At 38.5% G+C, this 12,451-nt stretch overlaps 1 protein-coding gene across 9 annotated transcripts in view; it reads right to left on the bottom strand.

Moving 5' to 3' along the window:
* Positions 1 to 12,451, bottom strand: part of LOC106978664 (uncharacterized) — a 139,021-nt gene that overhangs the window by 40,715 nt on the left and 85,855 nt on the right. For all 9 annotated transcript variants that reach the window (XM_053211959.1, XM_053211955.1, XM_053211961.1 and 6 more), the window contains 4 exons: positions 12,224 to 12,277; positions 11,070 to 11,174; positions 10,490 to 10,540; positions 9,259 to 9,363 (listed from right to left, as the gene is read on the bottom strand). In XM_053211959.1, the coding sequence (XP_053067934.1) occupies positions 9,259 to 9,363; positions 10,490 to 10,540; positions 11,070 to 11,174; positions 12,224 to 12,277 (315 nt within the window). The remainder of the gene's footprint in view (positions 1 to 9,258; positions 9,364 to 10,489; positions 10,541 to 11,069; positions 11,175 to 12,223; positions 12,278 to 12,451) is intronic.

Raw genomic sequence — 12,451 nt, 5'->3', positions numbered from 1 at the left:
GAGCACGAAGGAAGAAGATAGGTGGGCAGAAACATATATGCTCCTGAGGTGGTAGAAATACAGAGATGTCAAAACAGATGCTTCCTTCTTTTCTAGAAGTTTGAAAGTAATCTTTTATGGAATATGTAATATTAAGTGTTAAATAAAGAATCTTGAAATAGAAAGGAAATTAGTTAAGATAGTTTTTTTTTTTTTATTATTGAGAGGGAGAGAAACACACACACACACACACACACACACACACACAGCAAGCAGAGAAGGGGCAGAGGGAGAGGGAGAGAATCTTAAGAAGGCTCTGTGCTCAGTGCAGAGCCCAATGCAGGGCTCAATCTCACAACTGTGAGATCATGACCTGAGGAGAAATCAAAAGTTGGATGCTTAACTGAATGAGCCACCCAGACACCCCTAAGAGAAATTTTATGAGTTGTTTGTTTGTGGGAGTTAAAACTGTATGGTTGGGGAAGTAAAAGACATTCCCAAGGTCTCATGGTGGGGAGTGGGGGAAATGGTAGGAGGAATAAGAGTCTTCTAAAAGTTTGCCCTTATCGTGATTGCGTGGGGGGTGAGAGGGAAGGGATAAAAGTGAAATGAAATATTTGATCGGAAAGGCTATCTTGATGGAGAATAAAGTAGTATTTTATTGCCAGTAATAGTTATTATATGTAAGTATGACAGTGAATGGGAGGAAAAGAAATGTAAGACTTGATGAAATGTGACCCTCCTCTGAAACTTCAGAATTAATTAGGAAGAAAACAAACATAATGAATGACAACTTGAACAAACCAGTGATAATAAGCCTAAGAAAAAAGAAAAAAAAAAACAGAAAATAAATAATAAACATAAGATTAAATAAATAAAATTAAATATATCCAGTATTACACCAAATCGGAGCAAACTGAAATTTCTCATTAAAAAAGGAACGATAGGGGCGCCTGGGTGGCTCAGTCGGTTGAGCGTCCGACTTCGGCTCAGGTCATGATCTCCTGGTCTGTGAGCTGGAGCCCCTCGTGGGGCTCTGTGCTGACCACTCAGAGCCTGGAGCCTGTTTCAGATTCTGTGTCTCCCTCTCTCTCTGCCCCTCCCCCGCTCATGCTCCATCTCTCTCTCTCTGTCAAAAATAAATAAACATTACAAAAAAATTTAAAAAAAAAAGGGAATGATACGGGCACCTGGGTGGCTTGGTTAAGTGTCTGACTTCGGCTGAGGTCATGATCTTGCAGTTCGTGAATTCGAGTCCCGCATCAGGCTCTGTGCTGACAGCTCAGAGCCTGAAGCCAGCTTCGGATTCTGTGTCTCCCTTTCTCTCAGCCCCTCCCATGCTTGTGCTCTGTCTGTCTCTCTCTCTCTCAAGAATGAATAAACTTAAAAAAATTTTTTTTTAAATAAAAAAAATAAAAAAGGAACAACTGTCAGATGGGTTCCTTAAAAACCCAGCTATATGATGATTTCGCAAAATATATTTCAACCAAATGATAAGAAGATTGAAAACAGAGGAATGGGCAAAGACATATGAGGCATATATACAAGCAAAAAGAAACCAGTACCATCAGTTATTAATATCAAAGTATAACTTAGAGTCAAATCATTAAACAGATATAAAGGGGGACATCAAAAGGTATAGTTTATGAATAATATTATAACAGTCATAAACCTATAAACAAAGATTAATAGTTTATCAACATTTATTTAGAATTTGAATATGGATTATGGTCTGATTCAATTTTCTTTTTTTCTGGTTAAGTATTTAATCGTATTTGTTTTCGTTTTTAAAATTTATTAATTTTTTAAAAATTTACATCCAAGTTAGTCAATGTATAGTGCAATAATAATTTCAGGAGTAGATTCCAGGGATTCATCCCCTACATATAACACCTAGTGCTCATCTCAACAAGTGTCTGCCTTAATGTCCCTGGCCCAATTAGCCCATCCCCCCACCCACAACTCCTCCACCAACTCTCAGTTTGTTCTCTGTATTTAAGAGTCTCTTATGGTTTGTCCCCCTCCTTGTTTTTATATTATTTTTGCTTCCCTTCTCTTGTGTTCATCTGCTTTCTATCTTAAATTCCACATATGAGAGAAGTCATATGATATTTGTCTTTCTCTAATTTCACTTAGCATAATACACTCTAGTTCCATCCACGTTATTGCAAATGGCAATGGCAAGATTTCATTCTTTTTTGATCACTGAGTAACACTCCATTACACACACATACACACACACACACACACACACACACACACACGCGTACTACATCTTCTTTATTCATTTATGTGTCGATGGATGTTTGGGCTCTTTCCATACTTTGACTATTGTTGATAGCACTGCTATAAACACTGGGGTGTATGTGCCCCTTCGAAAAGCATTCCTGTATCCTTTGGATAAATACCTAGTAGTGCAATTGCTCAGCTGTAGGGTAGTTCCATTTTTCTTTTTTTTTTTTTTTTTTTTTGAGGAAACTCCATACTGTTTTCCAGAATGCCTGCACCAGTTGGCACTCCCACCAGCAGTGCAAAAGGGTTCCTCTTTCTCCACATCCTCACCAACATCTGTCATTGCCTGAGTTGTTAATTTTAGCCATTCTGACAGGTGTGAGGTAGTATCTCATAGTGGTTTTGATTTGTAGTTCCCTGATTATGAGTGACGCTGAGTATCTTTTTAAGCCTGTTAGCCATCTGGATGTCTTCTTTGGAAAAATGTCTATTCATGTCTTTTGTCTATTTTTTCACTGGATTATTTATTTTTTGGGTGTTGAGTTTGATAAGTTCTTTGTAGATTTTGGATACTAACTCTTTATCTGATATGTCGTTTGCAAATATCTTCTCCCATTCCGTCAGTTGCCTTTTAGTTGTGCTGACTGTTTTCCTTGCCGTGCTTAATGACGTCCCAATAGTTCATTTTTGCTTTTGTTTCCCTTGCCTCTGGAGACATGTCAAGTAAGAAGTTGCTGTAGCTGAGGTCAAAGAGGTTTTTTTCCCACTTTCTCCTCTAGGATTTTGATGGCTTCCTGTCTTTCGCCCATTTTGAGTTTATTTTTGTGTGCGGTATAAGAAAGTGGTCCAGGTTTTTTCTTCTGAATGTCGCTGTCCAGGTTTCCTAACACCATTTGCTAAAAACATTGTCTTTATTCCATTGGATATTCTTTCCTGCCTTGTCAAAGATTAGCTGGCCATATGTTTGTGGGTCCATTTCTGGGTTCTCTATTCTGTTCCATTGATCTATGTGTCTGTTTTTGTGCCAATACCATACTGTCTTGATGATTACATGTTTGTAATACAGCTTGAAGTCTGGAATTGTGATGCCTCCAGCTTTGGTTTTCTTTTTCAGGATTGCTTTGGCTATTTGGGGTCTTATCTGGTTCCATACAAATTTTAGGGTTGTTTGTTCTAGCTCTGCGAAGCATGCTGGTGTTATTTTGATAGGGATTGCACTGAATATGTACATTGCTTTGGGTAGTATCAACATTTTAACCATATTTCTTCTTCCAATCCAGGAGCATGGATATTTTTCCTTTTGTGTGTGTGTTTTCTTCCATTTCTTTCATAAGCTTCCTATAGTTTTCAGCGTATAGATTTTTCACATCCTTGGTTAGGTTTATTCTTCAGTATTTTATGGTTTTTGGTGCAACTGTAAGTGGGATCGATTTCTTGATTTCTCTTTCTGCTGCTTCATTATTGTGTAGTGAAATGCAAGTGATTTCTGTGCATTGATGTTATATCCTGCGACTTGGCTGAATTCATGGGTCAGTTCTAGCAGTTTTGGGGGGAAATCTTTTGGGTTTTCCACATAGAGTATCATGTCATCTTTGAAGAGTGAAAGTTTTACTTCCTCCTTGCTGATTTGCATGCGTTTATTTCTTCATGTTTTCTGACTGCTGAGGCTATGACTTCCAATACTATGTTGAATAACAGTGGTGAGAGTGGACACCCCTGTCGTGTTGCTGACCTTAGGGGGAAAGCTCTCAGTTTTTCTCCATTGAGGATGATATTGGCAGTGGATCTCTCATATATGGTTTTTATGATCTTGAGGTATGATCCTTCTATCCCTACTTCCTTTAAGGTTTTTTATCAAGAAAGGATGCTGTATTTTGTCAAATGCTTTCTTTGCATCTATTGAGAGGATCATGTGGTCCTTATCCTTTCATTTATTAATGTGATGTATCACATTGATTTGTGGATATTGAACCAGTCCTGTATCCCAGGTATAAATCCCACTTGATTGTGATGAATAACTCTTTTAATGTATTGTTGGATCTGGTTGGCTAGTATCTTGTTGAGAATTTTTGCATCCATGTTCATCAGGGAAATTGGTCTGTAGTTCTTTTTTTAGTGGGGGCTTTGCCTGGTTTTGAAATCAAGGTAATGCTGGCCTCGTAGAATGAGTTTGGAAGTTTCCCTTCCATTATTATTATTTTTTTTTTTGGAACAGCTTCAAAGGAATAGGTGTTAACTCTTCTTTAAATGTTTGGTAGAATTCCCCTGGAAAGCCATCCAGCCCTGGACTCCTGTTTTTTGGGAGATTTTTGATTACTGATTCAATTTATTTACCAGTTATGGGTCTGTTCAGATTTCCTTTTCTTCCTGCTTCAGTTTTGGTAGTTTATTTGTTTCTAGGAATTTGTCCATTTCTTCCAGATTGCCCAAATTGTTGGCATGTAATTGCTCACGATATTCTTATTATTGCTTGTATTTCTGCAGTGTTGCTTGTGGTCTCTTCTCTTTCATTCATGATTTAATTTATTTGGGTCCTTTCCTTTTTCTTTTTGATCAGTCTGGCTAGAGTTTTATCCATTTTGTTAATTCTTTTAAAGAACCACCTCCTGGTTTCATTGATCTGTTCTACTGTTTTTTTCTATTTCAATATCATTGATTTCTACTCTAATCTTTATTATCTCCCTTTTTCTGCTGGTTTAGGGTTTTTTCTTTTTTCATTTTTTTGTTTTTGTTTTTGTTTGTTTGTTTTTGCTGTTCTTTTCCCAGCTCTTTTAGGTGTAACGTCAGGTTGTGCATTTGAGACCTTCCTTCCTTCTTTAGGAAGGCCTGGATTGCCATATATTTCCCTCGAGTCACTGCCTTTGCTCCATCCCAGAGGTTTTAGACTGTCGTGTTTTCATTTTCATCGGCTTCCATGTACTTTTTAATTTCCTCTTTAAATTCCTGGTTAACCCATTCATTCTTTAGTAGGATGTTCTTTAACTCCAAGTATTCATGGTCTTTCCAAATTTTTTCTTTTAGTTGATTCTGAGTTTCATAGCATTGTGGTGTGAAATCATGCAAGGTATGACTTTGATCTTTCTGTACTCATTGAGGGCTGATTTGTGTCCCAGCATGTGATCTACTCTGGAGAATGATCCATGTGCACTCGAGAAGAATGTGTATTCTGCTGCTTTAGGATGAAGAGTTCTGAATATATCTGTTAAGTCCATTCAGTCCAGTGTGTCATTCAAAGCCATTGGTTCCTTGTTCATTTTCTGCTGATGTGATATGTCCATTGTTGTGAGTGGGGTGTTGAAGTCTCTTACTATTACGGTATTATTATCAATGAATTGATGTTTGTGATTGATTTACATATTTGGGTGGAAACGTTGGTGACACAAATATTTACAACTGTTAGATCTTCTTGGTGGACAGACTCCTTAATTACGATATAATGACCTTCTTCATCTCTTGTTATGGCGTTTACTTTAAAATCTAGTTTGTCTGATATAAGTATGTCTACTCCAACTTTCTTTTGATGACCATTAGCATGATAGATGGTTCTCCATTCCCTTACTTTCAATCTGTCAGTGTGTTTAGGTCTAAAATGAGTCTCTTATAAACAGCATATAGAAGGATCTTTTTTCTTATCCATTCTGATACCCTATGTCTTTTGATTGGAGTGTTTAGTCCATTGATATTTAGAGTGAGTACTGAAAGATATGAATTTAGAGCCATCGTGTTGCCTGTAGAGTTGGTGTTTCTGGTGATAATCTCTGGTCCTTTCCATTCTTTGTGGCTTTTGGTCTTTTTTTTGTTTTATCTTTTCTCCAAAGAGCCCCCTTAACATTTCTTGCAGGGCTGGTTTAGTGGTCACAAACTCCTTTCGTTATGTTTGCCTGGGAAACCCTTTCTCTCTCCTTCTATTCTGAATGACAGCCTTGCTGGATAAATAATTCTTTGCTGTGTATTTTTCCTATTCAGCATGTTGAGTATATCCTGCCACTCCTTTCTCGCCTGCCAATTTTCTGTGGATAGGTCTGCTGTGAATCTGATCTGTCTTCCCTTATAGATCTACGACTTTTTTCCCCCTTGCTGCTTTCACAATTCTTTCCTTGTCTGTGTATTTTGTGAATTTTACTATGACATGCTTTGTTGATGGTCCGTTTTTGTTGAATCTAATGGGAGTTTTCTGTGCTTCTTGGATCTTGATGTCTGTGTCCTTCCCCAGATTAGGAAAGTTTTCTGCTATAATTTGCTCACATAAACCTTCTGCCCCTTTCCCCTCTTTTCATCTTCTGGGACTCCTATGATTCAGATGTTATTCCTTTTTAATAAGTCACTGAGTTCTCTAAGTCTTGTATCATGCTCTTTTGCCTATATTTCTCTCTTTTTTTTCTGCTTCATTATTCTCCATAATTTTGTCTTCTATATCGCTATTTGCTTCTCCGCTTCATCCATTTCTGCCGCTGTGGCATCCATTTGAGATTGCATCTCAGTTATAGCATTTTTAATCATGTCCTGACTAGATTTTACTTCTTTTATCTCTGCAGAAAGGGATTCTCTACTTTTTCAACACCAGCTAGTGTTTTTATTATCATGGTTCTAAATTCTACATCAGACATCTGGCTTATATCTGTGTTGATTAAGCCCTTGGCTGTCATTTCTTCTTGTTCTTTCTTTTGGGGTGAATTCCTTCGCTTTGTCATTTTAGAGGAAGAAAAATTAATTAAATAAAAAATAAATATTAAAAAATGGAAGACAAAATATCAAATGAAGGAAGCTAGATCCTATATGTGTTTTGGTCTGCTTCTTAAAAGAAGCTTGATAGAATAGAGGCAAGAAAGGGGAAGAAAAGGGGGAAAAAAAGGTAAGAAAATTTATATAATAGAATAAAATTAAAGAAAATGAAATGGAAGAAAGTAGTTTTAAAAATAAAGAATAAGGTCTAAAAAATAAAAATAAAATTTTCTCTTTCTGTATCCAAGAAAGAGGAAAAACAGAAAACAATTTAAGCAAAAACAGAAGGAAAGGAAATGAAGAAACAAATGAACCATCAGGTGGAATGAAACCTGAATGAAGTTATATCCAGTTTCCCCTAGAACTGGAACTATGAAGTCTTCTTTAGTCCGTACACTAAACAGGTGGAGTGACTTGTGCTGGTCTTCTAGGAGATGTGCCTGGAAGCGCAGTTGGGTGGGGCTTGGTGTAACAGTCTGTTCTCCACTAGGTGGCGCTGCTTAGCTTGCTGGGGTGGATCAGTGTGGTGAGCATGTGCGTGCAAGGGAGAGGTGGCTTCGCCCAGCTCCCTAGTCTCTGGCATTGGAACTTTGTGCTTTCACTGACACAATCAAGCACCCCTCCTTTGTCTCAGGCCTTCCTCGACTCCCTGTCCCTACCCGGTCTGTGTCCAAGCTGTCCACCTGCCAGGTGGCACCTCCCTCTAGAGTTTATCTCAGATGGGGCTGTGTTTCAAAACCGCAGACACTTGAGAGACCCCTGAGGCTGGGACCGGTGCCAACTCTGGGGGAGAGTCTTGCTGAGCAACGGCCAGGTGCTGACTTGCCCCAGAACACCTCTGTGCGATCGTGCAGTGGCAGAGGGTCAGGGATTGTGGCAAACCACAACACACAGCCGGTTCCAGGTTTCATTGCACTCTGACGTCCAATACCAGCAAATGTGGCTGCTCTCTGGGGTCTGCGGGGACTTTTGCCCATGGGGAGGCCATGTGGCCTCTACCAAGTACAACCCAAGGAGGAGAACTGCTTCTCCCTATTGGCACAAGGACCCGTCAAACCCCACTACCTGCCCCTGGGGATTTGCCCTACTTCCTCACCGGAGCACCACCAGGCACTGACCTCCAGAACTTCAGGCTCTGTGCTCCACTGTTTATAGAATCCTGGTGGTACTGACACCCTCTCCTTTCTTTCCATCAACAGATTTTGGGGGGCAGGTTTCTTGTTCAGTCCCCTGAGAGGGTTTCTCTTTCTCTTTCTCTTTCTCTCCAGCTACTTTCAGGGAATTGTTGTTCTTTCATGATTGTGATGGACCGCGCTCTCTTCCTCTCTCTTTTCTCTGTCCTCTCTCAGCAAAAACAGCTCCCTACCCTCCGTGGCTTTTCTCTCCCCTGGTCCACCTCTCCACACTGTGTACCTGCTGAGTTCTGTGGCTCAAGTTACGCAGATTGTCGTGTTGATCCTCAGCTCAGTTTCCTAGGTGCTTGACATGGTTTGGTCCTGATCTAGCGGCGCTTCAGGGATGAGGCAAGCTCAGGGTCCCCATGCTGCTCCACCTTCTTAACTCCCACCAAAACAAATCACTGACACAGACAACACCAGATGAATCTAAAACACGTATGCTGAGTAAAAGGAGCTGTGGCAGAACATACGTTTCAAGGATGGCTGAGACATAGATTTCCCGCCCCACACGATCTTATTACAGTGTGACTGATACATCTCCCACCAAAAGCTTAGACTGAATCTGGGCAGGGTCTTGTGATTGCTTCAATAACAGCATTTGGTGGAAGGGAGGCTCTGTGACCTCTGTGACTTCACTCGGCTACCGATTTAGAGAAGAACTGTTTTAAGTTGCCTGCAATAGACTTTTCCCCATAGGACCCATGTGAAGGTGAGACACAGACAGACACTGAGATGGCGGCCATGTAGTGCAGGGATACTCTGGCCACATTAACAAAGAAAAAAACAACAACATTACAGATAGCCACAGCTATACTAAGTACCCTTTTTGTAAATACTGATGTCACGCATTAGCAAATGTGGCCAAGGAGCTCAACTCTAATTTGAGCGATACCTATCAATTCTCCCTTACTCTGTAGGGAAAAAAAGGTAAGGTTGAGTGAAAAAGTCGAGTTATCTTGAAATCTTTCTCTAGTGTGCGTGGGAAACCAGCGACAGACAGGATGCGTTCTTTCTTTGGACCTGAGTTTTTTTCCCCAAGCTTTCCAGAATGCCTTCTTGATGTCAAACAAGCATTTTGAATGATTGTTTTAAATAGGCTTACAAAAGTAGTTTTTCTGGAGTGTTCAGTGGCATCCAAAATGCTCACCATTAACTGGCAGATTTTGCATTATGTCTTTAAGCTCCTTTTCAGTGAGGTCCATGCCCATAGCTCCCAAAACTTCATCCACTTTACTGGAATCAATCTTCCCTCCTTATGGAAAAAGAAGTATACAGGTAACAGTTAATGTCCCTAAAATGTGGGATAAACCCTCCCCTCCAGAGGATGATGGTTATCATGTTCCTCCAAAAAACCAAAGCCTGATGAGATCTTTACAGGAGGACAGAGTCAATAATAAGAGTTCGAGTTTGAGTTTATTGTTTTAATTTAATCTTTTTTTTTAAATTTTTAACGTTTATTTATTTTTGAGACAGAGACAGACAGAGCATGAACGGGGGAGGGTCACAGAGAGAGGGAGACACAGAATCTGAAACAGGCTCCAGGCTCTGAGCAGTCAGCACAGAGCCCGACGCGGGGCTCGAACTCACATACCGCGAGATCGTGACCTGAGCCGAAGCCAGACGCTCAACCCACTGAGCCACCCAGGCGCCCCAATTTTAATCTTAATATAAGCACGCCCAGTATAAAAACTGAAAGGTGACAGAATGACTTCTCAGAGAATTCTAGTAGGGTGATAACAATTCCAGCTTTTCTAACCACTATTGTCTCATTTTCATTGTGTTCGTTTTTACAATTAATGTCTAGTTACGTTAAGGCATGCTGTTTTTCCATTACCATTTAAAAATTTTTTTAATTTAAGTAAAAAGTAAATCAGTATCAGTGAAAATATTAATAGTAGTACAAATAGTGTGTGGATTTGGCAGAAATCATGAAGGTGGTATTCGGAACCTTGCTTAGACATGACCTTTTTCCTGGCCTGCTCCCTGTCTATCTATTCAGTCCCGTGTTCTTTCAGTTTCTTGGAGACTTTCTAGCACTCTCTTGCTCTCTTGGTCTAAATGTCAGATTAGTAGTCTTTTGTTGCTGAATAAACTAACTGAAGAGGTGCTAATTTTCCCTTTACTTTTGCTATGTAGCCTGGGCTCTGATAATTTCTACTTCTGTCAAAGTTTGAAAAATCCCGAGAAAGCATAGGAATTCTTTCCAAGTTACAACATAAAAGATGATCTCCTAAAGAACACGATCATCCACAAAAGAAACAAAAGTATATAATAATGTGTTAAGTGGCAGAGTTGACAATTTAATCACAAGGAATTAGTCTAAATGCCAAACGTGATGATCTCAGACTGATTTGTGTTTTGTTAAGTTTCTCCCTTACCTTTAAGAAACTTTATACCATCCAGCAACCTTCTTCGATAGACCTTTCCATCTGTAAAGAAAAGGACTATTCAGATCACAGAAGAGCAATGTGGAATTTCATTACTGTCTAGTAAGAAATCAGCAATTTCAGTAAGACATCTTTTGTGAACTGCCTTAGAAATTTTCTGCTTTAGTGGCAAATAATGAAATTATAAGGGATGGGGATACTGCCATTCTGCCATTCTGAAAAATATCCTTTATTTTTCTTTTGTGATATTTTCATTTTCCCCTATTAGATCAGTCCTTTCTCTTTTTCTCATTTATTCTGGATTAAATTGTACATCTCTTGATAGACTCAAAAGTTATAAGTAATATAACTGAATCCTGATGATAGGAGTCATGATGATACGATGGTTACTTCTCAAACTAAAGATAGATTTGGCACAGAGAAAATTTTAACATATAATAGTCACTTAAAATTATGTAACATGAATCATAAAATTATTTCTGACAAGCAATAAGATAGAGACAATTTTACAAGTTTTCACAAGTTAACAATACACTTCCCTGTATGACTACATTTTTATTTAAATACTCACTATCAACTGGCAGATTTTTCACCAGTTGTGAGAGTTCTTTATCTGTGAGTTCTATTCCCATGTTTCCTAGAACTGTTTCCATGTCATTGACATCAATTTCCTCTCCTTTAAAAGGACAGAAATGGTAACATGTGAGATTTTAAAGAACCATCTAGTTATTCTAAATAATAATGAAATCTCTTATTGCTGTTTAATTATTAGCACCAACTACTCAATCTGTAATAAAGTCAAATGAGTCCTGTTTGACTGTAGTTATGGTAAAATATTAAAGTGTTTATTTCCATAACTTTAGTAATAATAGAGACAAAATAACAGAGTGCATGGTAATGCATTTCATAATATTCTGTTGTGGGACATTACTAGTAGGTAATAAAACTTTAGTCTCTTTTTATTGCACTAATATGTGTTTAGTAAAAATCTGGAAAAAATGACATTACAGGGCCTAACAAAATATGGCACTATGTTTTGTTGTTAAAGGATTGACAAACCGGAGAAAGACAAATACTTTCTGATTTCAGTCATATGTGGAATTTAAGAAACAAAACAGATGAACATAGGGGAAGGGGAAAAAAAAGGGAGAGGGAGGCAAACTCTTAACTATAGAGAACAAACTGAGGGTTGATGGAGAACAAACTGAGGTGGGCAAGGGATGGGCTAAATGAGTGATGGGTATTAAGGGGGGCACTTGTTATGATGAGCACTGGGTGTTACATAAGTGATGAATCACTAAATTCTACTCCTGAAACCAATATTACACTATATGATAACTAACTAGAATTTAAAGAAAAACTTAAAAAAAAAAGAAAACCCTGAAAAACCAAAGTCCAGGAAATCAGTTTATTAAAAATTATGCCTAATTTATTTACTATTATTTTTAATGCTTATTTATTTTGAGAGAGAGTAAGCAGGGGAGGGGCAGAGAGAAAGGGACAGAGAGAATCCCAAGCAGGCTCCGTGCAGAGCCAGGTGCGGGGTTTGATCTCACGAACCGTGAGATCATGACCTGAACCAAAATCAAGAGTCAGACATTAACTGACCGAGCTACCCAGGTGCCCCAAAATATCATAATTTAAAAGGAATATAAAGTAACAGGGAAGAATATAAAATATGTGTAAAGAATCAGAATCATATGTATTTGGTAACTTCTTCCTCACCTGCAACAGCTTCTACTTTCTCCATCAGTTTTTGCAGATCAACTTTCTTAGAGCCTGTACGACAAAGTTTAATCAGAGAAGAACAATAACATGGACTCAGAAAAAAGATACACAGGACAGGAGGGTTTTTTTTTAAATCTAAGATTTATGGTTCCAGAAGATGACCAAGGAAAATAATTCATTAGCAATGAGGACCAAGATTTAATAATAAATAATGAAAAAAAATCT

The sequence above is a fragment of the Acinonyx jubatus genome, chromosome E1, assembly GCF_027475565.1.
Source record: "Acinonyx jubatus isolate Ajub_Pintada_27869175 chromosome E1, VMU_Ajub_asm_v1.0, whole genome shotgun sequence".
Lineage (NCBI taxonomy): Eukaryota > Metazoa > Chordata > Mammalia > Carnivora > Felidae > Acinonyx > Acinonyx jubatus.
The sequence above is the reverse complement of the archived record's forward strand: the minus strand, read 5'-3'. Positions and strand labels throughout refer to the sequence as shown.